At 38.7% G+C, this 27,610-nt stretch overlaps 2 protein-coding genes across 7 annotated transcripts in view; one reads left to right on the top strand and one right to left on the bottom strand.

Annotated features, from left to right (window-relative positions):
- The first annotated feature begins 85 nt into the window (after window positions 1-85).
- ARG1 (arginase 1) lies at window positions 86-12,567 on the top strand. Of its 3 annotated transcripts, none has more exons than XM_014847723.3 (9): window positions 86-220; window positions 495-695; window positions 4,189-4,261; window positions 6,630-6,804; window positions 8,652-8,811; window positions 10,036-10,130; window positions 11,270-11,374; window positions 11,585-11,721; window positions 11,963-12,567. In XM_014847723.3, exons 2-9 carry the CDS (start codon window positions 561-563, stop codon window positions 12,127-12,129), a joined length of 1,047 nt encoding a protein of 348 aa, XP_014703209.1. In that variant the 5' UTR covers window positions 86-220; window positions 495-560; the 3' UTR covers window positions 12,130-12,567. The 3 variants fall into 3 exon arrangements, with proteins under 3 accessions (XP_014703209.1, XP_014703210.1, XP_014703211.1); XM_014847724.3 differs by having other exon boundaries at window positions 125-220; window positions 498-695; XM_014847725.3 differs by having other exon boundaries at window positions 130-220; window positions 581-695.
- Window positions 12,568-14,259: 1,692 nt separating this feature from the next.
- MED23 (mediator complex subunit 23) overlaps window positions 14,260-27,610 on the bottom strand; it is a 39,320-nt gene continuing 25,969 nt past the window's right edge. For all 4 annotated transcript variants that reach the window (XM_014847729.3, XM_014847727.3, XM_070496133.1 and 1 more), the window contains 12 exons: window positions 26,855-26,979; window positions 25,614-25,819; window positions 25,344-25,524; window positions 24,149-24,319; window positions 23,500-23,716; window positions 21,570-21,806; window positions 20,440-20,605; window positions 19,803-19,875; window positions 18,613-18,827; window positions 17,794-17,914; window positions 16,970-17,101; window positions 14,260-15,366 (listed from right to left, as the gene is read on the bottom strand). In XM_014847729.3, the coding sequence (XP_014703215.2) occupies window positions 15,199-15,366; window positions 16,970-17,101; window positions 17,794-17,914; window positions 18,613-18,827; window positions 19,803-19,875; window positions 20,440-20,605; window positions 21,570-21,806; window positions 23,500-23,716; window positions 24,149-24,319; window positions 25,344-25,524; window positions 25,614-25,819; window positions 26,855-26,979 (2,012 nt within the window). In that variant the 3' untranslated portion in view covers window positions 14,260-15,198. The remainder of the gene's footprint in view (window positions 15,367-16,969; window positions 17,102-17,793; window positions 17,915-18,612; window positions 18,828-19,802; window positions 19,876-20,439; window positions 20,606-21,569; window positions 21,807-23,499; window positions 23,717-24,148; window positions 24,320-25,343; window positions 25,525-25,613; window positions 25,820-26,854; window positions 26,980-27,610) is intronic.

The raw sequence follows: 27,610 nt of genomic DNA on the forward strand, positions 1-27,610 counted from the left end.
CAGGCAATTAATTTTTTCTTTAAGTAGTAATCAGAAAAGAAAGTCGTATGCTTTCCCTGAGACTGAACTCTAGTGGTGCATGAGGTGTGTCTCGTGGATTAACCATTAATCCTAGTGTGTGAAACCTAAATTCAGGGTTGTAGAGCTGGAAGGGATGTGAGAGACCATTTTGCCACTCCCAGCCCTTTTGCACACAAGGGGTTTCACGGGCCTGGAGGAGGTAAGTGCTGTGCCCTGAGTGTGCACAGCTAGAATGATGGCACTGCTTATGTGATTTCTATTAATTGATTATGATTAGAAAAGATCATTGTGATTCAGGAATCATGGTTCTGATGAGGAAAGATTAATGTTACCAAGCAGGTTTTATCAAATGGGTATGAACTGGTGACATGAATAATCTCACTTAATTAGAGACATAGACTTAGAGGGCTCATGGTTATTTAACATAGGAAGAACTTGCGAGACTTCTAGTTGACTACCATTCTTTGGTTCAGTAGGTGGAGCCAATCTTCCTCATTAGAATAAGATAAAGAGTCAACCTAATTATAAATGCAAAAAAAATGTGCTCTCCGTCATTGAGGGTTGCAGAGTGGCAGCTGGCTGGAGACCTCGGGTGCAGTGACAAGAAGTGTCAGAGCATGAGTTCCAAGTCAAAATCCATAGGGGTCATCGGAGCTCCTTTCTCAAAGGGCCAGGTGAGTCAAAAGCCTGGCTTTGAATAACTGGAATTTAATAGAAAGTTTCAGAATTTAAAATTAGTAAGTTGTTAATATCTGGTTAGTTAAGTTTCCTGATGCGACCCGGCCCTTAAATATACATTTTCAAATCTTCTCACCATTTTGCAACATTGTATCATTATGGTCACCAGCCCACTTATTCTTGGGGCACCTAATCTAGCCACAACCAATTTTATTTGAATCTACTAAATTTTTCCTCATAATTTTTAGGAGAAAACATTTTTATTTGAATGGAAATGGATTATTGCTGCATTGTAGGAACTCATTGAGATTCTGTGCTCTAGTTTCTTTTGCTGTTACTGTGTATATGTAGACGAAGAATTCTAAGAAAATGTTTTGCTTCTTATATAAAAATTCATAGACTGGTGGCAACTTTCAGACTTCTTTGAATTTGAATAACCTATATATTACTGCTTTATGCAACTCTGTGAGTGATTCATATTATTTGAGGGGTTGAATGATTCTATAAAAGTGCTAATTCACGGACTAGGTAGACTCCTTCCTGTACCTCTCTTGAAGGGGAAAAACGAAAAATGAAAGAAAATCTGGCTGCAAGTTGGCAACGTGGAAAGGACTAATGGATTTATGAAACTCAGATTGCCAAAACAAGACAGGAACATTTAAATATACACTCTTCTGCCCGGACACACTCATTCTGGTAAACATAATGAGATTATAGACACCTTAGACATCAGCATGTGTCTGTGCTTAAAGAGTTAAAAAAAAGAGAGCAAAAACAAAAACACACAAGCCCAAGTTGAAATTGACATTCCTGAGGCAGATTTTTTGTCATCGTCGTTGTTTTAAATGGAGGCTTCTCCAGGTTTCTCAGAATTCTCTTTGCCCATCTGGGCAGCAGTTTACTCCTCTTCATTTTGAACTCTTGTTGTGCACTCTGGCTCTTTATTGCAAAACAAATTGAGAAAGGTCAGACGTAAATGCTGCCCACGTCCCCTGGAAATCCTTCAAAGGGCTTTCTCAGAGCACAAGGACATTTTGCTGACACGGACACATTTCTCTTAATGCCAGGGTTAATCGCAAAATCCGCAGCGGAATGCTCACCTGTTCTTGGGACAGCTTCTATCAAAGATGGAATTGAAATAGCTGACCAAAGAGAAGGAAAGGAGGGAGGGAAACAGAAACGAAGACAGAAAGGAAGGAAAGGAGGAAGGAAGGAAGGAGGGAGGGAGGGAGGCAGGGAGGGTAGGAAGGAAGGAAGGAAGGAAGGAGTAGGGAGAGCAGTCTAAATATGCTGTGGCCCCTGGAGCTCGGCAGAAGTCCTGCTGATAACAGCAGCCCCTTCTAAGGGATAGTATTTTGAATTATAGTCTGATGCATTTTCTGTTCTCAGTAATTCTTTTTTTTACCTCTGTACAGCTCTTCCCCCATTTAAACATGGCCCTATGAGAATGAAGCTTATTGTCTCATCATAGTAAAGACTCAGAGAGATTTTTCTACACTAAGCCATAGCATAGAAGGAAAAAAATGGCAGAAGCTTCTGTCCTCAGCTAAAGGAGGTAAAAGTTTGACAAACAGGCAAGGGAGAGGATTAGAAGGCAGATGACTAGAAGGTTGAGTCTGAGAAAGGACTCCATCTCCTGCCTCATCCCCTGGCAAGGCAGTTCGAGGCCGGGGAGAGGTGGTGGCAAAAAATGAAGTAGGTATATTTATTTTATAGTTGAGTTAACTAGGGCTCAGAGTGGTTTGGTAACTTGCTCAAGGTCACCCAGCCTTGACTGTGTGACTCCAGACAGGACTGTTTGACCCCAAAGCCTGTGCCCCTGACCCACATTGATGCAGCTCCGCAGTGGATCTTACACTTGTGGCCAGTTAGGGATTGAGACCCAGCTTCAAAGTCAGCAGAGCTAACAAAACGATTTCCAAAATGGGCAGATAAACCAAGCAATGAGGAAAGAGCAATCATGAGAAGCAGTTAGAATCGAACAAAAAAGCTTGCTAGCAAGTGTCACTCCAGGAAACTGAATGACTCTGTTAGAGTAAAGATAATGTCAACTAAGGGGTCTACTGCATTTGTTCTAACTTTTGAAAGGGAGAGAATAAAAGGCCAGGGAGTGTGATCAAATTGACAATTTTTGAGCAGCTACTAAGTGTCAGCCCTACAATACAAAATACGGTGTGGCAAGTGTAAAGAACGTTGGACTGAAAGCTAATAACGGAGAAAAGATAAAAACAAACAAACACAAAACCAAAGGCAAAACTTGTGCCAAGCAGCACTCTATTGGGGTTTAAAGAAGCAGAAATTATATCTCCTTGATGAGAGAGCAGGGGTCATGCAGGAAGAGAACGGAGTGAAGGAGTGAAGTGTGTCAGGAGGCGCATGTGGGGGTCCCTCGCGGCCAGGGACAAGAATCTGACCTCAAGGACTTGCCTGGAAGCTAGGGCAAGTCATCTGGTAATTTCAATTAGGAAGAAATATTTGCTTAGTTCCAATCCCAGGGACAGACACACCTGTCTTTGGGCACGTCTTCTTATCTGACGATGAGAGATAACTGTATCTAAAAGACTTGTTGGAAGTTAGCATCAGAGAGACACACAAAAGAACAATTTCTTTGGGTCGCTAATCTGCCAGGAGGCTGGAGAAGACTTTACTGCCAGTAGCAAGCATGTGAGCTTCCTGATGTAGGAACACCAAGGGTAGGATTCTGTCAACTGTCCTTCAGCAGGTCACACCTTGAAATACCAGGCTGGTCTTTGTGGTTTCAGCTCCCACGGGATGATTTTCCCTGCTGCCTGCTTCCTCCCCAAGAGCCCTAACTGACTACCTTGGGGATCTGCACATAGGTCTCGCTTATGCCACGCTCTTGTTTTTCTTATACCTTTGCTGAAACTGCTCCCTCGGTTTGCAAAGTTTATCACTCATCCTACTCATGTTGCAAGACTCAGCTGAAATCTTATCTGTTCCGTGCAGCCTGCCCTGACGCGCTCTGACCCCAGCAGAGCTAGGAGCCTCCCATTTCTGTTGTTTACATCTTGCATCTGCGATGAAGCAACTCTCCAGTACTCTAAATCCCTGATCAGCTTACGAGTTACTCAAAGAAAGAAGTGTCTCCTTTTAGTTATTATATCTCCACTGATCAGAGTGCTTTTGTACAATATATGTGTTCACTATGCTGATAACGTGGCGCCATGGGAAGAGGAGACGCAGGTTTTGCAATCCAAAGTACTCGGATATGAGCTAAGTTTCTGCCACTTGTTAGCTGTGTGCCTGTAGGAAAATTATATAACCTTTCTGATTCTAGATCCTCATATTTGACATAGGAATCATTCAGTCTACCTGGCTAGGATAATTAAATCAGATGACGTAAATTCTTGGCTCTGTAGGAACTCAAAAAATGATAGCTACTATTCAACTGATTAAATAATAAAAAGGGTTCCTATTGTGGGCATCTGACAGTCATGTTTGATTTACCCTATTTTTTAAATTTTTCAGCCACGAGGAGGAGTGGAAGAAGGCCCTACAGTATTGAGAAAGGCTGGTCTGCTTGAGAAACTTAAGGAACTAGGTAATTTTTAAGTTGAAAGATATCATTCCGATTTCCATCTCACCCTGAAGGAAGGAGCTGGCTCCTGCTAAAATGGAGTCTGTCTGGAATGACACTGATACCATGAAATTGCAGCACTGGTTATAACTTTAGCAGTACATCCTATAACAAAAGCACCGTATGGGGAGAATGCTCAATAAATATTGTTGGATTAATACCCTCACTCAGTTGTTTTGTCTTTCCAGCCAGACTACTGTATAAGAGAATCTCTGTGTGCAAGAACTGGGCTTGGGGTGGGTGGTTGGGGCGTCGGGGGAACTAAAAATGGAAGGCAAGGGGAGCGGGAGTACCCTGCTAGCAAGAGGACTCCTACTGTAAAAGGAAATTAAATAAAACAGTAATACTAATACTTAGTGTTTGCATAGTGTGTATGTGTCTGCATGCATATATATACATATATATAATGAGCATGCAAATGAAAAATGATATATATTTTAAAAGAATAGGAAGTAAATGTCATCTTTATATATAAAACCCAATTGAAGTGTTGGCAAGGATATGGAGCAGCTGGAACCCTCATATATTTTGGGTGGGAATGCATAATGATACAGCCACTTTGGAAAGTAGTTTGGCAGTTTCTTAAATAAACATACATTTACCTTTTGATCCAGCAAATCTACTCCTAGGTATTTACCCAAGAGAAATGAAAACATGTCCACACAGAGACACGTACTTGAATGTCTCTAGCAGCATTATTTATAATAGCCAAAAAGTGGACACAATAAAATACCATCAAAAGGTGAATGAACAAGTAAAAAGTGGTAAGTCCATACATGGGAGGTGTCAACAGTAAACAGGAGCAAACTACTGACACAAGCAAAACATGGGTGAATTTCGGAGACAATGCCCTGAGTGAAAGGCCAGGTACAGAGACTATACTGTATGACTGCACTATAGGAAATTCTTGAAAAGATGAAAGCGTGGCAGCAGAAAGCAGAGCAGCAGTTGTCCGGGAGTGGGGCAGAGAATGCCTGCCAAGGGGCAGGAGGGAATTTTGGGGGATAATGGAAGTGTTCTAAATCTTGATTATGGTGGCGGTTTCAAGACTGTAGATATTTCTAAAACTCATTGAGCTAAACTCCATTCCCAGGCTTTCTGTATGCTTAAAATGAATGAATTTTAGTGAATAAGAATTATACCTCAGGGCCAGCCCCATGGCTGAGTGGGTAAGTTCGCGCTGGTTTGGATCCTGGGCACGGACATGGCACCGCTCATCAGGCCATGTTGAGGCGGCGTCCCACATAGCACAGCCAGAAGGATCTACAACTAGAATATACAACTAGGTACCAGGGGACTTTGGGGAGAGGAATTAAAAAAAAAGAAAGAAAGAAGATTGGCAACAGATGTTAGCTCAGGTGCCAAAAAAATTTATACCCCGTAACGCTAACAAAAAATAAAGACCCCACTAGAGGACAGAAGGCTTGGGTAAATGGACTGGATTAGTCCCTCAGTTAACAAGCAAATTTGGTCACATTTTATATCAAGATAAATCTCTTGAAGGTGTTACTGAATCATGGATACACACAGACGTGTAATAAATACAATGTGAATGACTGGTTTGTTCGGAGCACTGAACTGATCCCATGTCACGATTTTACATGAAGCGCTGTATCTTGAAGCCTAACGCAGGGCTTTTAGGAAGCACACCCAGGTCCTTAGGAACTTTGGGTTACCTGCAATTTCTCCTCATTAAAAAGGTGTAATAATAAAGCCTTTATTTCCTGAGTTCGCCGAAGTGTTAGGCTTGTTGCTAGTCACATACGCTTATTTAATTCTGACAATACCACCACGAGGCAGGGACGACAGACAGAAGACGGAGCAGAACTGCTTCAGCGGGTGACACATTGGGTTGAAACCAAGGACTGTTAATGTAGAGTCAGAGAATTTAGAAAACGCTGGTGTATTTTCTTCTGGAAGAATATATATGTATTCTTTTTAAAAACTATTTCTTTACTACAAATGCAAGACAGGCTTATTTTAGAAAAGTAAAAAGCACATAAGCAGAGAGAGACAGACAGAGAAAAAGCTAGTGAGCCACCCATTCAGGGCAAACCAGAAAGACACGACTGCCATACTTTAGGTCTAGCCTAACTGGATGGATTCAAGACGCGTTTCCTGACAACCCAGGACACAGCAGGCACCGGTGCGTGGCACAGGCAAAAATGGACATGGTTTCTGCCTTCGTGACTTTCAGGGTCCTTCCAGAACTTTTCTTTGTTTAGACCTTAGAAAATACATTTATTTTGTAAACTTGGAATCATCCTACACAGACTGTTTTGTAATCTCTTTTTTTACTTAACCAACCTGAAACATTTAATTTTAATTATAGAGTGTGATGTGAAAGACTACGGGGACCTGCCTTTCGCCGATGTCCCTAACGACAGTCCCTTTGGAATTGTGAAGAATCCAAGGTCGGTGGGAAGAGCGAGTGAGCAGCTGGCCGGTGTGGTGGCGGAAGTCAAGAAGAGTGGCCGGACCAGCCTGGTGCTGGGTGGAGACCACAGGTTTCAGTTAATGCTTGTCTCTATGGGAGTCTGGCGCAGATGGCATAAAGGAAGTGTAACCAAAACCACAAGAAGAGCGAAGATATGGAAGGGAGAGCATTGATCTGGTATTTTATACCAGATTTTCTGCATTTTTCTTTTATTTTTATTGGTTACTACTTTATTTTGGAAACACAGGCTTAGCTCTATTTGAAGGCTTGCACTATCCTTATCTATCACAGCAGAAAATACATATACAATACATATGAAATGATTTTGGCAAAATATTCAGCAGAGGCTTACATTTCTAAATAAATAAGGACTGAGGAAATTCATAGTCAGCTTACTATACTTCACCACTGATAATAGGAACAACTCTTTTAGGCCAACATTTAAAAGTACGTGTTTTCCACTATAAAAGTAATAATTACAAAATTTTTGAAACACACACAAATGTTAAAAAAAAAAAACAGCAGTAATTGTAGCTACCTAATAACCATTTCAACTGGAATTGAAAATCTGGCATATTTCCTTCACGTTGTATGTTTTCCCTTGTATATGATTTTGTTTTACAATTGCGTGTATGTGTTTATCTACAGTACAAATTTCCTTCCGTTACTTCACATATATAAGCATAATATTTTACTGTTGCATAATTTTTCATCAGGGTATTATATCACTATATGTATCCATACTGTCAGATACTCACGGTATTTTCAAATTTTCACCATTACAAATAATGTGGAAAAGATCATCTTTGCACACAAGCCTTTCTAACGTTTACTCTTAAGGTCAAAGGATATGTTCTCAGAAGTATGATCTGATCAAAAAGTACAAACGTTTCAAAGGCTCTTGATGCTGGAGTCAATTCCTTCAGCTCCCTCAGCTTTCTCCTTTAAAGCTGAACTCCGTTCCCAGGCTTTCTGTGACAAAACTGCAATTGAGAAACTAAGGCTCATTTCCTTTTTTGAAGTGGAAACATTTGTAAGTGGAAATTTTAAGAGAGGAAAATGGCCCAAAGACAAGAAACCTGAAGGGAAAACAAACATCAAGCTGGATAATCAACACCCTAACATCAAGGCAGGATTGCTTCGTCTTTGAGAGTCTACAAACTTGGGGTTCTCTGAATGAAACTTGAACATCCACGAGTGGGAGAATAGGCATTGTACGGCAAATCCTCATCTCTCAACTTTTGTGTAAAATATTACCTAGCTTTTCCATTCTGGCAAATTTTCTGGAGCCTGCAGCATTTGAGATGAACCTTGAGGGTTGTGGTCCTGGCTAAGGATGGGTCTTTAAATGTGGGGCAGGTTAAGCAGAAAGCAGGGCACTGAATAGAGCGAGTGAGCACCGGGATATGCTGGCTGAAGTGGGTGTAAAGACTTCTGAGTGATGCTCCCTAACTGTAAAAGAATTGGAATTTAGGAAAAACGGAAGGACTCTCATAATTCATTTGGTAGAATTAAGAATTTACCAAGAGTGAAGAGAGTGCAGAAAATGAGCCTGAATTAACCCTGAGAACTGAGTATGTCTCGTGCTAAGGAATTTCTTGTGTGTCTAGTGTTTTTACACATATTTGAATTTTGGTTAAACTGTAATTTGCAATTTTATTAGAAGGTGGTTTCGAAAAAAAATCGCAAATATTTTAGTAATGCCATCGATGTAAATAACTTGTTAGTAACTATTAAGTGTAAGCTGTATTTTCTCAATTGTTATAATTGTTTAATTGGCATCTCCAACTTAAAACCCATCAGAAATATCAGCCACTCTGACTTAAAGGAAAACCGAGAGAGAGCACTGAGTTAATACTGTGATGTATGTAATGATACTGCAAGCTTGATGTTCACACCAACATTTTTCCTCTAAAGCTTGGCCATTGGCAGCATCTCCGGCCACGCCAGGGTCCACCCGGATCTCTGTGTCATTTGGGTGGATGCTCACAGCGATATCAACACTCCACTGACAACCACAAGTGGGAACTTGCACGGACAGCCTGTGTCTTTCCTCCTGCAGGAACTAAAGGGACAGGTAAAAGGCTGGGTGGTTTTCTACTACCAAAGAATAATCTTTAGAAGTTTAGGTGGTGGAAGGGGAGTGAGAGCCCCTGTGCCATCTTATTCTTGGTGTAATCTCAAACCATTTTCTCAGCAACCAATAAGCAAAGGATTGGTGGGTAAAGGTGGTGAGGCTCTGTACCTCTACTTTACTTGATGGTTTGCATACTGACTCCATATACATCTTCCCTTTTGATTCTTAAACTACCCTTTTTAGTAGGTGGAACAGAGAATAATCCTTTATAAGCAAGTTAGCAGAGGTTCAGAGGTTAACCAACTTGCCCAAGACCACATGACAAGCGTATAGCAAGGCGAGGGCCAGACTGGTCTCCCGACATCACCTCTTTCTACTACACCTCACAGCATCTCAGTCCCACCAGTGTCCCCCCTCATGGGGTCTTTTCAGACATGGAGTTTTTAAATGCACATTACAGTGGTTTATTATTTAACATCTTTCCTGGGAGAAGCACATATCGAGATCAGAAGATGAACTACCCCCTTGTTCCCTAGAAACTTCTTTTCTGAAAGATGTAAGATGAAATTCCAGATTAAGATTTAACGTTGTCGCTCACAATTTTTATTGATATATGCAGTATATCAATACAATTTTTATTAATACAACTGTAGTATATTGGTCTTTATGATGATACTTGGGGATTCAAACCTCCTCATGTTAAATCGTCAGACATAACGTTTTCTAAACTGATGACCAAGTGATAGGTTTATACACTTGCAAAACCTGTGACTAGCACATGGGAACGGCCAAGCTTGGCTACAGGACATGGAAAAGCAACCGAGGTCTGGTCAAAATTTCCCTCAGCTACTCAAAGCCATCCTCTGGATTAAGTCCTGACTGAGAAAGAGAAGGAAGCGACGAAAGTAATGGAAGCACAGTGATTTCTTTACAGGAGTCTGGGAAGGTGGGGCCCAGTGGAAATGGGGTACAGAGCAGGCAAAGGCTGACAAGAGATTCAGGTTATGTCTGGGCCACAGGGTGAGGCTGGGTAAGGCCGAAGCACTTGAGCGTGCCACAAGAGGAGGCTGGCCTTCCCTTCTTAACTTTTATGATATTTTAATGATTTCCTCAAAAACTTATGTTTCAAATATAAGATACACGCAATCCAAAAGTCCATAACTTTCAATGTAAGATTTGCTCCATAGAGGCGTATATAACCAAATGGCAACACTGCGATTTTAGATCCCCGATGTGCCAGGATTCTCCTGGATGACTCCCTGCCTATCTGCCAAAGACATCGTGTACATCGGCCTGAGAGACGTGGACCCTGGGGAACAGTAAGTTTATTCCGTGATGCAATTTACTTTCATTTCTGTCCTTTTGCATGCTAGCTGTGCTGGTCAAACCTATGACAAAAAAGTATTTTAAGCCTCAAGTCTGTATGTCTAGATCCATATCTACATATGTTTACATATAGTCATGTGTCACTTAGGGATTCACTCTGAGAAGTGCATTATTAGGTGATTGGATCATTGTGCAAACATCAGAGTGTACTGAAGGAGAACAAAATGTGCCACCGCAAAATGTGTCTCTTTAACATGAGGATTATTTTAGGCTGATTATTTTCAAGAAACAAAAGACTCAGAAAGTTGTTCTTGTTGCCTCCACCTTAACTGCCTACAAGACTGCAGATAAATAAACCTGTCTCAGAAAGCAGCTATCACCTTAGCACAACAGGAACTAGGTGGTGGACAGGGAGGAACCTAGAAAAGCCCATTTCTTGGGCACCCTCTGTGTTTTTCTGCTTCTGTGTGGCCAAACACTTGTTTTCCAAATGTTTGCTCCTTGTCACCTACCTGTGAATTGCCTTCCTTGTCCTTGAAGTCCCTGAGTTTCCCCCCAACACCTTCTTTTGTCTTTAGCTGGGTGGGGATGGTATTTAAGGTGAGGGCTTCTGTTATTTTGGAGAGCTACCTGGTTTTCCTGTGTTTCTCTCATGTATACATTTTATTCAACTTTTGTTTGTTTTCCTCCTGTTATTCTGTCTCATATCAATTTAATTCTTTGACCAGCCCAAAGAACCTAGAAGGGTAGAGGAAGATTTCCTCCTCCCCTACAGTACTCACACAAACCTAGATGGTATAGCCTATTACACACCTAGGCTCTAGAGTACTAATCTTATGGGACCACCATTGTATATGCAGTCTGTCCTTGACCGAAATGTCATTATGTGACACATATACACACACACATATATATATATGCAGGTGATTTTTATCTTAATGGACTTGCTATTAAAAATACATTGATACATACTTACAGTGTATTATATGTATTGATATACACATCACAGAACTTAAATATTTTAAGTTAAACATGTATCTTACCAAATTGAACTTTGCTTTAAAAGGAAAGAAGAGAACATAGTCAGCCTCCTTATTAATTGTAGATTATCTTAATATCTCCTCTTTCGCAGCTACATTTTGAAAACTCTGGGTATGAAATACTTTTCAATGACTGAAGTGGATAAACTGGGGATTGGCAAGGTGATGGAAGAAGCACTCAGCTATCTAGTAGGAAGGTATGATGCTTGGGTTCGTATGTGTAACATACATATTCTTAAAAGGACTTGACAGCAGTGCTAATCAACGTAAGTTATATAAAGTCTGTAAGTAAAATCACCTAACTTCACAGGGTTGTGACTTTTTATAAAGCAAGGTAAGAACTATATTTATCTACCAAGTATTAAACCACTGACTTTAAACTGAATTCTTTTCCCACCTCTTAAAAGAAAGAAAAGGCCAATTCATTTGAGCTTTGACGTTGATGGACTGGACCCGTCTTTCACGCCAGCTACTGGCACACCAGTCGTGGGAGGTCTGTCTTACAGAGAAGGTGTCTACATCACAGAAGAAATTTACAAAACAGGTAGGTAAAAATCTGAGTGAATGATCAATACATACTTTGTCAATACATATCAATACCTCCCTGAGTTGAAAATCAAGCCCCAGCCTGACACTTCCAGGATACCTGTGGCATGATGCAGTAACTATAGTGGTTTCCGGCGGTCACGCCCTCATCACCCTCCTGGATAGTATTTCAAGTCCAGGTACTGAATTTGAAATGTCAACTATTTAATAAATTGCATTACTTCCATTTGTCGTTGCAGGGCTACTCTCAGGATTAGATATAATGGAAGTAAACCCATCTCTGGGGAAGACACCAGAAGAAGTCACTTCCACGGTGAACACAGCAGTGGCAGTAACCTTGGCTTGTTTTGGAGCTGCTCGGGAGGGTAATCATAAGACTATTGACTACCTTAGCCCGCTGAAGTAAAGGTGGGACATCACATAAACATCTCAGCTAATGACGTAACTAGCAAATCTAATAATTTACTTAAGTTTACAGTTATCCTCTTAAAGATTTGGTCTTTCAGAAAAATGTTTTGCCTTAGTAAATATCAGTACAATTAGGATAAACTGTACCAATTTCTTCTTGGTGTAAAATTCAAGATCTGGAAATTCTAACTTTTGTGAAATTAAAAGGTTTACATTTCCCATTTTGGCAAAAGACTTATCCTTAGAAAGAGAACTATACATTAATTTTCAAATAAAAATGTACTTGCAATAAAAATAAACACACACCTTCTTTAGGCCCCCACACATAGAGTGGGACTCCTGATGTCAGGAGGTAAAACCACCCCACCTGAAAAGGGATCATATTTCCATGTTGTGCCAAACATGTAATTTTTATAATAAACTCTTTATAATAAGATTCTGTTGTATCTACATGTTTCTAAATACATGCAAAATACACACACACTCATCCTGCCTAAAACTATCAGGATTTAAAAAGCCACAGTGAAATCATCACCCCCCAAACATTGGAAGACCTTGGTGAAACTGAATCTCTAGCTCCGGTTTCTCCATCTGTGATGTGGGTAATCTTAAGGCCTGAGCAATCTCTAAGCTCATTAATGTTACATGACCATGTTTTACTTTTTCTAAACCTCAAACATGATATTAGTTTATTTAAGCATGTTTGCTATTCAAGCAGCCTTTTGGGAGGTAAAAGAAAGAAATCTAGTGGCTCTCTTGCTTCTAAGATCTGCTAGTTCAGATGGGGGTTTCAATTAAAATTATCTGTGGCTTCCCAACACTCCAGCCTCACCCACTGCAATTAGAGTCTGTCTCTTTAGCTGAAATCCTTAAACCTCCTAAAAACTCACGTTGGCTCTGGAATACAGGGAGGAGAGTGGAAAAACAAATGAGAGTAAACTCTACTCAAAACCAGGGAAGTAAACTCGTGCCCTTCTCCCCAGCTTACATAGAGCTCAAGTGGACTCTGTAAGGAAGGAGCCCTGGGAAAGGATTTCTATTGCTGTAGCTGTTGTTTTGTTGTAACAGCTGTATGTTAAAGAACCTCTACCATCTGATTTTTCATACACAGCCCAGAATTTTAAACCTAACTACTGACACTACAGACTTTGTAAGATCAATATTTTACTGAATCCTTTTGGATAAGAGCAATTGAGATGATCTTGCTCTGGAGCAGATTCCCCAATGCAGTAGCCACATGTGGTTATCTAAATTAATTAAAGCTTAATAAAATTTAAAAAAATTCAGTTCCACATTTCAAGTGCTCAGTAGGCACACGTAGCTCCCCACTACTGTATCGGACAGCACAGACACAGACTATTTCCACCACCTATTAGATGGAGCCACTCTAAAGTTACTACCACTTTTCAAAAACAACAACTTTTAGAATGTAATGCATATAAAGGCATTTTGTTCCCCTCAGGTGCATTGTAAACCCAAATAAAGCTTTCATCTTCTATTAATGTCTCTGCTTAATAACTCTTTTAAAAACCTATTTGGAGAAAATCACATTCCCATTTTTTAAGCTAGAAGAGAAAAAAAGAATTTTTAATAAATTAATTGGAATGTATATGTCCTTGAGAATAGTGATATTGATTTTCACTTCCTATATTCTATTTGTATAATACCAGAGTCACAATTATTCCCATTGTAGGATCTCAAAGCAATATATTCCTCAAGGCAGCAAGAATATATTGAGACTATGTTAACAATAATACTTGAAATCAATTCTAGCATAAAGTTTCTGGAGAATTTTAAGAATTTATCATTAACCTAAAAATTACTTACACCATTATGTAAATTTTAAGCTGGACTTGCATGGCAAATAAAGATTTAATGATGATAATAATATGAACCTTGAAGAGGAGAAAGGTCTAGGAGGAATGTATTTGGAAATAAAAATTTGAAGTATAGTTGGTTAAACTTGACTAATTCTTTTTTAAAGAACTGAATTAATTCCTAGGTTACTGTCAGTCACCAGCTGTGGTGTACAACCCATGGAGGTGGCCCAGTTCCCTGTTAAAACCACGCCAGCACACTGCCTGGCACACAGCAGACACTCACTCAAACTGAGCAATTAACCAGACAGTTTATTCATTCAACAGATTTTACTAATTATTTTTCAAGTCTTTTACAATCTTAATGCCATTTCCCCCAAATTAACAATATGTTTCTCAAAATCTAATAAACCCTAAAGAACCAAAACTTACACTATATTTAAAAGTATAAATACTTAAAAATTTTAAGATTATAAAAATTCAAAGATTCACATCATCTGCCAGGTGAGTGTGCTAACCTGGAAAAGCAATTAATTTATTTTTAAAAACAGAGATTGAAGAATCATGATTTAAGCACATTTTATTAAGTTTATGCATTTCTAGCTGTGTTATTTTCTTACGTGGCTTCCAACTCATTTCATACAGTAAGTTCAAGACCACAGCAAAGGCAAAAACTTGTCAATCTACCTCAATAGAAATATTAGCCCATTTACTTGGAAATCTACGATAAAAATTTTAAATCCTTTTTAAAAGAATATGAAACTGTGTTTGCTCCTGCAATGCAATGAAATCTAGAGTCCTTTACTTGACAAAAATCTTTTACACAAGATATACTGCAAGAGATTTAGCTTTAAAAGGATTTACATGTGTGGTGCCTTTAAAACAATGTATTTGAAGACTGAATAAATCATTAATAAAAAATAAAAACAAAGCCAATGGCTAGAATACGAAGGACTGAGTGTCCAGTCAGTCATTTGATCACAGACACCGACGTGCCCCTACCTAGCTCTAATAAACTGTTATGGATATGAACAGCACGTAGCTTATTTGATCTCTCAGAGACAAAAATATAGCCAGGGAGATGGGAATTATAAGGTGTCAACAGATTCACCACTGGAATCAAAATAAAGCAATCTGAACGCCACTGCTTCTGCTGTATCACTGTGTAGTCCGACCACGTTCAGATTTAAGAGATTTGAGTCCACTTCCGCGGACAGATGTAGTTCCCTTTCCCACAACACCCCACGACTTCACTGAGTTACTGGAAGGGACACTGGCCCCTGAGCAGACTGGGGCGCTGGAGAGCCACTACTGACGGCTTGTGGAGGCACTGCAGCTGGGTCCATCTTGCTAATGTGTGTGATGAATCGAAGACGAAGTTTTAAAGCTGGTTTTAAATTACAGATAATCTTCTCTACCTAAAAAATGAAAACATTAAACAACATTTTAACCAGAGAAGTTCAACTTCCCACCTTTAAAGCGGCGATTTATACACATGTCCTGAGACGATACACTCGGGAGTGGAGTCGGGGGATGAGAAGTCTCTCCACATTTTAAGAAAAGCAGATAAAATTATTTCTCTCTTACGTGAGGAAAAAACACGTATTCTCCCTCACGTAGACATCAGACATATGTACGTATGCGCATGTGCATATACCTGCATATGCTTATGCTTACAAAACATGCCAGTCACCCCACTGCCAAAAGCTACTGCAGTTTACACCAGAAATTTTACATATTCACTGAGTTGATCATCCTTTCAAAATGCCATCTTCTCAGAAGCAAGAAGCACAATTATATTTTGAAGTTCTTTGAATAACTTATGTCAGTAACATTTATCTACAAAGCTAATTTTTTTTGGCTTTAATTTATACTTGGGATTCAAAGTAAATAATATTAGATCTACTCTTACTTCAAATACTTTAGAGAAGTAAATACATCAAGCAGTTCCACAGCTTTCTCAGCTTTACTCACATGATCTTTGACTTTACTAGGAAAGATTAGCACATTAATAATTTTGCCTTTCTGTGTTTCCTTGTATCAAAGTTTCTTAGGCCCAAATATAAAGGATATACAAGTAAAACATTTCTGTTTTGGTTCCCACTCAACTTTCCATGACAATCTTGCTGAGGCATAAAGGAGTTAACGTTCTCCCCACCCACGTCCCCAGCTTCAAGGAAAGAATCCAGTAGACTAGGACTTACATGTTTATATACCAGTTTACCTTTCTTTTCCATTATAGAAAGAAGTAACATTAAAGCAGGGAGGGGAGGTCATTTAGCTTCACCCATCTGCCCTACCTCCACCCTTCTAAAAGGCTGAGATTCTGCTTCCTAAAGAGATGAAACAGTTACGATTTAGGAGGTCCTTTCCACTTCACACAGCTCTACTGGGAAGTGGCTCTTTATATACTGGGTCAGAATGCGCCTCCTGTTTACTTCACCAAAGTTTATATGTCCTTTGAAGTGACACAGAACAAATCTAATACTTACTCCAAATGGCAACCCTCCAAATAGTAAGGACACGAACAATTTCCTAGGGCTTTTAAAATTCAAGGTAAGCATGCCAGCTCCTTCAGATACCCTTCATGAATTACTCTCCTGACCCTCCTGGCTTCAGTCCTTTAGTCACTGCAATTTGTCCAGGGTCCCCACAGTGCACCCTAATGACTGTGGATAAAAGCAGGACCTCCTTCACTCACAACACAACACCTCTCTGGTCTTTTCAGTAGCCATCCTGGACTGTTTCTTCCTAATGAGATTACTATTAATCAGCCCCCTAGGTCTTTTTCAGATGTCCTGCTTCAAATATCATGGGGGGAAAGTGTGAGAAATTAAACCATGTATGTACTTTAATACTATATCCAGAATAACATGCTCATGTAGCCTAAAAAGGTATATCAATCTTTTCCCCTTAAAAGAAAAACATTAACAAAATCCTCACCCAAACAAAAAAGTCTATCAACACATGTTCATGTTTTCTAAACTAAACATCATTAAAAAATAACTAAAGTTAACTTACTTGCTCTTTTACGCTGTCACCAGTAAACATATACTTCATATGATATAGGAAGTCACAGATGGGATCCATGTAATTTAAGTGGGCGCTACACTGGTCTACATTCAGCAGCATGTCATAAAACGCAACACCAATCTATTTAACAAATAATATAAAATTACTTAAATAGTCAAAAATGGTTCAATAACTCAGCATGATGTAGCTGGACACTACCACAAGAGTAGCACAGAGGGGTAACATGTTTGTTGAAGGAACTGTCACTGATTACACAAACTTCTATGCTCATGGGAGATATGACACGTCCTGCATTTATGACGGAATCCGTAGTGCCACAAAATGCCCCCTAGTAGGGCTTAAAAATAATTTTTCTTCATAACTTAGTAATTTCTCTTAAAATTAAGAGACAGACCATCTCTTGTCTAGAAAGCATCTCTCAAGTTCTGGGATAACTGCGATCTCAGGGATCCTTTGGATTATACCTTCTAAGTTCCATTTGGTGGCTCCTACTTTAAGGTTCTATTCCTGGCTCATTTTCTTCTCTCTATACTCTTATCATAGGTGACTGATTTAATCCATTCCCAAGATTTTCATTAATTCTTCTGCACCATAGTGCAGGTGCTCAAATGCACTTCTCCATCCTTAACTTTCTTCTCAACCCTGAAGGTGTGGGTACTTTCCCTTGTATCTCCAGTTTAACACACCCCACAATAAACTCATTATAGGCATTCTAAGTTATGGGCTCACTAAGTCCTCTAACATGGGGGAAAAAGCCTAAGTAGATCTTTTAGAACTTAATCTTATCACAGAAAACCCAGATTATATTTTACCTCTATCATGCATCGAGTTCTCTCTTGCTGAAATCTTTGTAAAAATGGCCCCACAAGATGGTATACATAAAGCAACTGGAATTCAGTCTTCACTATAGGAAGCAGTACTTCAGTGAGAAACCTAAAATTTGAAGATAAAAATAAAAATCTCTTATGACTTGAAATCAGAATTGTTTGAATTTTGTCAACCCAAGTATTTGCAAAACTTGTAATGATTTTTTTTAAAGTTCTTCTTAATTTTGATAACATTTCTAATTAATTTCACCTCTCTTACTGGCTCTTATTTTCATCTGATTATTGAAATAAATTGCTTCATACTTAGGAGTCATTCTTAATAATAAAACTACTAAAAGACAGAGGTGAATTATCTGAAATAAAAAGAGAATAATCAATCAAATCAAATCAAATCAAAAAAACCATTCCTGAGAAATTTGAATCTAATTAATGCCAATTTTATAGTCAAGAAAAATGATCAGAAAATAAGCTAATGTCAATTTTTCAGTTCAAAAGGCAACTTCTGGGATATATTTTGGAAAAAGCATGCATTCTGGGATATATTTTGGAAAAAACATATCCTGAAACTGTAATGGAAAACTAGATACCAGATTATTACTTGCATATACAGATTAATTTTTTTCAAACAATTCTTAAATAAAAGAGGCTTTCCGATTATACAGAAACTCTTAATTATAACTCTTATTTCAAAAGTTGTCCTACTGAATGAGATATATACCCCATGTGTAAATGAGATTTAAAAAAACCAAAATACAAAAACAAAATGAAAAAAGTAAAATTTCTTTAAGAAACCATAACACTTACTTGGGAATGAGAGAAAGCTGCCCGATGCTAGAATGGTGCCACACAGCATGTGCCAGAGCTAAGGTATAGCTGCAGCTCATCTCAGAGTAGGACTGATGGCAAGCAGTGAAATCAAAGAGGCGGAACGGATAGCCGACCCACTCTGTCTCGGATGTCAAGCTGGGACTGCTGATGACACTCACGATTCGGTCATGGAGGACAATCCAGTACGGCTCCTTTAAACCCAGAGGAAAGCCTGATGAAAAACAGTATTCCACCTCATATCTAGTATTTCACTCCAAAGCCTAAGATAACAGTGCTTCCTCACTTAAAAAATTTTCCTACTTATCTACTGTGTGTCTTTGCATAGTGGAGATTTTGAAATCAAAATTGCATGGCTTCATTATGAGTCAAATTAAGTCAATAACAACCTGGGGAGAGGTATCTGTGAGGTAGAGGTCTCCATGCATGTGTCTCTATACTAAATATAGTACCTGGTATTTACTATACAGTAAATTGACTTAACCAACATTTACTATACAGACAACAGTGGTACACATATATAATTCACAAATAAATATAGAGGGGTGTGAGGAAAAGATGATTCACAGAGGTGCATAATCAAGTAAGTCTGGGTCGCACGGGGATAGACATTACTGAGATTCAAAGATATCACAACAGATGATTGTGTGGTGCTGACTAGACATGTGGCGGTCACAGACTTCACATGAGTGGAGAAGTCAGGGAAGGGGTCACTGAAAAAGCAAGCCCCAAGCTGGCAAGGAATGAGCAGGCTTAAGAGAAGCTGGCGAAGGAAGAGGATTCTGTCATAACGCCTTGTTCACTAACATACCAGAAGTCCCTGAAACGTGTCTCAACAAGCACTACCTGCATGAGCAAAGGCTCTAGATATATAACAGGTTAAGTGATTAAGAGGAGATCAGATTTGGATGCAAAAGCTAAAGTTGGATAGCAAGACCAAAGGATGGAGGAACCTGTAAGTCAGGTAGGTTTATTCAGATCTAATGCAGAGGGCAAACAAAATAGTCACTGTAGATTTTTGAAGCAATAATATGAAAGACAAAAAATATGAAACAGTTCATTAGCTTCATGATGTTTTTGCACAAAAGCATCCTATACGATCTTATTCTTTCGGCTGACAGGAACAGCTGCATTCCAGCACCACATACAAATCACGATTACGAACTCACTGGTAGAGCAGTGATGATCAAGCCGATTGCATTCATCCACGCTGTAATGTTTTCTCTTGGCACTAAAGGCTGACTGAAAAAGAATACAAATGTGCAACTATAAAAACATTTTATATGGTTGACAAGGGATCTTATTTTGAGAACGTATATAATTTGGGGGCTGACAACTGACCTATGCCAATAAAACAACAGTGGATTCTTATCAACTAAAAATTTAATATACACAAAAACAAAATAAGGCTTTTTTTTTCTGGTTGCCTCCTTTAACAACGGTCACTGGGCTGAAGATGGTCTATTTCCACTTATTTATACTTCTCCAATCATTATCCCCTACTTTATGCTGAACTTTAAGAAAGGAATCTTGAAAGTCTGTCTTTAGTGACAAGTTAACGTTGTTCCTAAATTAAATGTCAAAACGCTAACAAAGAGAAGAAATGGGTACAAACAGAGGTCTTCTGACCCTGTCCAGGCTTTATTCCATTATACATATATCCCAAAGACAAGATCTGGAACCAGACAACAGTTACTATCCAGTGTGCATGGTCTTGGGACAACAGGTGTGTCTAACAGCTCCAAATAAATATCATTCTCTTCACAAATAAACGAGAACTCTTACTGCATGAAACAGGATACACACCTTTTCAGGACGACATTTAGAAGGGCATTTCCAACATCTTCACCTGAAACAGCCAAGGCCATGAGCTCCACACAAGTAACATGCAGAGCGTGGGCAGCTGGGTTGGGAAACTCATTGAATCTCCAGTCACAGTTTGGGAAGGGACCAGGAGATTTGCCAGCCATTGGTGCAGATGATTAAAGAAATAACTATTTATTTTGAGCGTAATGGCTCACATTTATATAGTGCTTTACAGTTTTCAAAATGTTTCACATGTAAATGTCTCATTTGATTATCAATTTATCTGATTATGAGCCCCCAAGAAATGATTTATCAGAAAGACTAAGAGGCAAATAATACAAACCAAATACAAATAAGTTTCACATAACTGAAATGTACTGACAGCAACCATGTGATCAACTACAAGCCATAAATGGTTGGTCCTACATAGGTGGCCTCTTATAACTATGACATTATGATAGCTACAGACGCAACTAAGGTATCCCTAGGTTTCATCAACTGATTTCTTTTAATAGTTACAGGACAGCTAGTAAGCAAATTACTCTATAATGAGTAATTCTTTTACCCCAGGAAAAGAATTCTTTTGTAGGAAAATAAATCATGCCCATTTACGTAAAATTGCCCTATCTAGTAAATAGTGGCATGGTATATAGACATTAAGTATAGTGTACTGATAACTTAAAACATGAAATCAAAATGAAGAAATAAAATACCAGAATAGCAGCTTTTTCACTAAAAAAGAGAGAAAAATGTTTTATCTATTAATATTAACATTTTAAAAAGTATTCAGGGAGTTATTTAAAGCAACAGATTCTATATTCTCTCGTAGTGAATAGATGCATCTAATACAATACACGGTACACTTATTTAGGACTAGGAGTTTTTTCTTTGAAACAAATCTCCATAAAGTCTGTTTTTAAAAACAGGTTTTAATGGAGTGGATTTCAGCCCATCTGGCATGATGCTGCTAATTTAAGATTTCAAAACTTTTATAGAAGTAAAAATAAAAATGATGTTTAAAAAAATTGAAGTCTTAGAATATATAAACATATTATCTCAAAAAGAAAAAGACGTTCTCATAATCAACAGTTATTTCTGATGAGTTTGGAAAATTATAATAAAAAGGATATTATCTACTAGTCTGCCAATCAACTTGCAATAGTAGGAGTCATCTGGGACCCAAGGATTCTCTTCTCGTGCATTCATAGCGCACTTCAGGTAAGTGTCACTTAGACACCAGCCCTGAGGTCGATTGTCCTTGAGAGAGCCAATGATTGCGTGGACAAGTTTTCGTTTGAGAAAGGCACGATCTCTCAGGTGCATTTCATAATAATGCAGAGTGTTATACAAATAAGTCACTGGACGATCTGCCAAGAAGAAAAGGGATCACAACAATGTTTATCTGGTTACTGACATCTGTGAAATCCTGTTTTCAAAACTACTGAAAAACAGCTCAGAAGATTATTAAACTATTTCACATGCTGGGTAAATTGCACACAATGCCTATTTTTATTTAGGACAAGGCGGAAGTCTTCTACTAACACACACAGCATGTATTTCAGGATATTCATCACACTCTGACTTAGCAATTTCACTTCTGAAAACTTATCCTATAAAAATGACATATGTGCAAGGAACGTCATTATAGCCCTGTTTACACTAGCAAAATATTAGAAACAGCCTTAATGGTCAAAAACAAGGGACTGATTTAGTAAATTATGGCATGAGTGTGGCAGCTTTTTATGTGCTGCTATAAAATAACCAACCCTAATACATTATAAAGATAGAAAAAACAAGATGCGGAACAATGTGTATACTACATTTTATTTGTGTTAAAAAAAAACCAACAGAGAATATCTAAGGAAGGATACACAACAAGCCAGTAGCAGTGGTTGCCTCCACAGAAAGAAACTGCCCAGATGGAGGACAGGGATGGGACTAATTACTTTTCACTGCATATCCTTCTGTACTGGGTACATACATTACCTAATTCAAAAGAGAAATATTTTTGAAGGAATGCTCTGGACTTCCTAGCTATTCTGTAGTGCTAAAACGCAATTCAGGCTTCTGCTTGGGAGGAAGACATCTTTGACAAAGGACTCAGAAGAACTGCCCTACAGATAATACACTTGATCCCCAGAGTGGCTGCTCAGGGCTTCTGCACTTCTGTCACTGACCCCACCACTCTCCAGTGATCATGCTTAAAACGTTAGAGTTGTCTTGGATTTCTTTCTTTCAATATGCTTCCCTCCATAACCAGCTCATCAAGTTTTAGTTCTTCTTTCTTGCTATCTGTCCCTTCTTTCTCATTTCCAATGCCTTCACACTTGTTTAGATACTGATCACACTCCTGAATTTTCTGACAGTCTTTGAAATGGCTTTCTCCTTCCAAGACATGCTGCCAACTACAGCTGCGTTTATCTTTCTAAAATAATGCTCTCCATACCATGGCCTTACTTAGTCACTTCTAGTTGACTCTCAATTATCTTCAGGTTATAAAATAAAAACTTCTCAGACTGGCATTTAAGGTGATCTATAGTCAAGTACAATATATAAATTCTCAATTAAGCCCAAGGAGGTAATTGCTTTTCAAATGGTTTGTTTTTTCTACTTCCATGATTTTCCCAAAGGATTCCTTCTGCCTAGTATGCTCTCATCTCCTTTCTGTTTATACAAATCACATGCATCACAGTTTCAATCCTATCCATCCAGGAAGCCTGCCAAGATCTGTTTAATTCAAGTAACATCACTCTGTTCTGAACCCATATTTTCCTCCTTCTACACTTATGTGGCAATTAATCACACACTGCATAAAATAAGGTGTTTCCTGCATATCACTTTTTTTTTTGCTATTTAATACATTTGCAATGATCTACCAATTTATATTTTTATGTCATATTTTATACTTCATGGCATCATCCCACAGCACTTACCCTCAAAACACTTTTATTTAAAAAAAATTAAATAAAACCTTTACAACCACTATCGTCCCTATGGTCATGTCCAGCCTACTTTTGTTTATAGAGCTATTAGATGGAATTAGAAGTTGAAAGAGCTCACCATGAAATTTATATAAGCCTCCTAGGTGATCCAGTAGAGTCTCCAGTGATTTGGATACTGGAAGCAACTCTAAAAATCTGTGGATTACTATATCAAACACTGGAAGGAATCGGAGACACACATTTCCAAAATAGATGGGCAGATAGGGCGACTGGATCTGCACGGGAGGGTCGACCTGTTCTGCCAAGCCCTCAAAATACAGCTTCTCTGGATATTTCTGTGCAAGAGAGGAGATGGTAAATGTTTAGGGCATCTTTCTTATTTTCTTAAAAAAACGAGCTAAATAAACTTGCCAATTTCAAAAGAATATGAAACCATGTTTGCTCCTGCAATGCAATGAAATCTAGAGTCCTTTACTTGAAAAAAAGTCTATTACGCAAAGATACACCAAAAGAGACTCATGTATAAAAGGAGTTAGAGTAACTCTTTTCACTTTGTATTAAATACCCATGTCCACTAAAACTGCAGTTTCAATTTATTCTTCACATTAGAAGGATTACAGAACCTGGAGAAAATTTGGAGAGCTAATTTACTTCTATCCAGACCAGAGAGAAAACAGCAGAAACACAGCAAAACAGCCAAATCAATGAACCAAACAGCTAAGTATGGCTTAAAAAGGACGAACTTAAGCACGAATTAGAACCAGTACCTTGTGATAATTCATGTGCTTGGTGTGCCAGTCGTTCTGTAGCCAGTGCTCTGGGGAATTTTCCTTGACAAAGTCACTTACTCGATTTCTAAAATCATTTGGTTTCAGTAACAGCAACTGAATTATGAAATAACAAACCTGGGCTTCATTTCCTTCGTGACTACGCATGGCCTTTGGGGAACAACAGAAAAATTATATGAAAATGCCCATACTGTGCTAAGGTGTGGCTCTGCCACTCCTTTGGTCTAAATTGTCCAATGGTCTAAATTGTAACACAGTAAAAATCCCACTATTATTAGAATTTCTCTATATATCTAGTTTATTCCACACCAACTGTTCAGCCTTCCCCAAACATATCTGAGCCTTCCTTGCTATTGTGGCTCTCACCATGCCTTTTGTCTGGAATGTCCATCTCTATTTTTTGAAATTTAATCCATCCTTCAGGATCCATCATCTACGTGGATGTGATCTCTCACTGTTACCTGGCGATATTTTCCCTGCGCCCCTATCTTATCCTTTTATTTTAGTGACTTACAGACTTAGCGTATTTCCCCTACTAGATTATAACCAGCTTTATATCTATGTTTCACAGCTCAGAGGTTAATGTTAAACCAACTAAGCAAGCGCAAATATCACCACTGATAATACTTTTTTAAATGCAGCATTTTCCATCCTGGTTCAGGGTGTCTTTTCTTAAAATTTTGCCTGAAACAGACATCAAAGTCAGGAGAAAAAACCATTTGGGGAATATTGGGTGGCAATGAGAATCACTGAGCTATGACTGTGGCTACCAAAGTATACAGAAACGGTTATATTAGCACTTCGCAAAGAAATGTAGTAACTTTTTACTACTTCCTGCCTCTAATGGGAGCCTTTGAGAATCAACTCGAAGTCTAACTGCTTGTACTTTTAGAACATCACAGGCCAGGACCATGTCTGTCTTACTTACCTCTATACCTCCTGTGCCTAGTACACGGTAGATATTCAATATATACTTATTGAATGAATGAATACAGAAATTGGGAAATCTCTACTTCCTTAGGGAAGTGACAGCAATGCTTGATTACAGTATAAATTCATTAAATCTTTAGAAGCAATATAAAGTAGATCAGCATGAGATCTATCAGCTACAAACCTTGATCCAAAAGAGAATGAGACAGCTCAGAAACGTATTCTTATGTAAGCATATTCTTACCAGGCAGAGAATTAATCTGTCCAGTGTAACAATGTTGTACTTCCATACCATGTCATTAAGAATTTCAATGCACTTGTTGAGCTGCTGACCCCCAGCTGATGTTGAGAACTCATACACCAGGAAATCTGCAAATGTTCTCACGTGGGCTACCAAGGCCCTGGCTCCAATTCTCTCTAATACTCTGGAAAGCAGAGAGTAAAAAATAAACTGTATTGCTGCATGGGTATAACGGTTTGCCAAATGGAACACAGATCTAGGTTTCTGGCTTACCTGTAGCCAATCTGATTAATATGATCTGTTTCCAAGAGCATTTTCCAGAGAAGACAAAGGAAGAGAGGAGGAGAGCCTTGCATAGAAAAGTGGGTGATGATGTCATTTTCATTGGTCATTGATTTCCACTTCCTGTATTCCTCCTCCACGTTTTTCTTCAGATTGAAACGGCTTTCCTGAGGTACATTATTTTGTTTGAAGAATGCCTAAAAGGAAGGTCAGAAGTTTATTACAATGGTTGCAGTAAAAAGAGCACTGGATGTAGAGTCAAGGAACCAGTTCTAGGGTTGACTCTGACACTAATAAACTCTAGGTGACCTGAAACAACTCAGTAATCAAGGCCTGAAGTTCCATATCTGGAAAATACACAGGCTTGACTAGATTATCTCTAAAATTCCTTTTCCTATATTTCCTAAACAGAAATTCCAAGCAAGCTTGAATTCAAAGCTTTTTCAATCATCTGTTGATACTTCTGTTCATCTCTGAGGGAAAAAGAAAGGAAAAGAAATTTATGTACCCTTCGCTCGCTTCTTTTAGGATCTCTGTAAGGAAGATCCCTTATACCAGACCAGTGATTCTCAGAATGCGGTCCCTAGGCCAGCAGCAGCAGCATCCCTGGGGCCTGGGAGAAACGCACATTCTGAGGCCCCACCCGGACCTACTGAAGCAGCAGCTGTACAGCGGGGGCCCAGCACGCTGCGTCTTCCCACGGCCCTCAGGGACTCGGAGAAGCTTGACAACTACTGCTCTAGACTATGAGAAGTTACAGAAAACACATGTTCATTTTGCCTAAAATTTTCTCTGAAGAGCAGAGGACAGATGAGGTTTTCCTTTCTCCATGTTATAAAAGCCAAGTTCACAGTTCTTCTCCCCGTAACAAACTATTCAGTTAAGTGTAGCATATATGTACTCTGAAAAGCTCCATTAAATTATATTTCTCCCCATTTCAGTTCTATGAGAAGGAATTTTTCAGGTAGTGTGTTAATTCTCACAAGTTTCTAAAATTGTTAACTATTAAGATGAAACCATAATGATTAAATTTTTAGAAATGTATTCATTTCCAGAGTAGGACAAGAAATAACTCAAGAGATTTGAGTTTTCGGAAGTAATAGGAAAGATTAAAAAGAAAAAAAAAGCACTAATTTTCTTTGGATGTCACCAAAGCTAACTCTCTAGATTAACACTGTAAATGGGAAGAAGGATTTCACACCTATTCAATAGGTAATTCAAGACCAGATTACCTGCAGTGGGCCTGGAAAGCAGCTAAGGGTGTGTGAAGCCCAATTATGAGGAGTAAAACTCATGATGGTCTGAAGTATGTCTTTACACCAAGTTCCCTGAATTGAATCAGAGCCTGTAAAAAAATCTAAACATAAACAAGCAAATGTAATCCAGATATAAGTGATCACAGGCAAAATTCATAAACGATTAGCACAGAGAAAGTCACAAACAGTTCTGCACACTCAGAGAATGTCAGTGAATGTCACCGCAGTGAGTTCACTTGCCTAGCTAGTTAGAGTCAGCTTGGGACCTAAATTTTCTTAGTTTATCAATGATCTCAATTATTGCATTAGTAAAAAGGAACACAATCAGTGAAAAGAAGACAAAAGACATTTGGAATCGTTGTTTTAGGTTACAGAGCACCAAGGGTACAATGGTAGTACACCACTCTTGCTCATTGAGTTCACTATGACACTGAGGCATCAGCACTTTACCGGGCCAAGGGAATAATAGATTAAGAAAGTAGATATCTCTCCTGGCGGTTGAAAAGCTATCGACTATAAGTATAACTCTCTAAATCAAAGAGGTTTTATTATGTAAAACAAGATAGTTTACACAAATGGATTTGAGGTTGCTAAATTCAATAACCTAAATTTTTAAAGCACTTCTCAAAGTGTAGTCTGCAGACTCTGAGTTCCCAATATCCTTTCAAGGATTTGATGAAGTCAAAGCTATTAAGCAATACTACTACTAAATTGTGACTGGCTTTTTTACTG

The sequence above is a fragment of the Equus asinus genome, chromosome 24, assembly GCF_041296235.1.
Source record: "Equus asinus isolate D_3611 breed Donkey chromosome 24, EquAss-T2T_v2, whole genome shotgun sequence".
Lineage (NCBI taxonomy): Eukaryota > Metazoa > Chordata > Mammalia > Perissodactyla > Equidae > Equus > Equus asinus.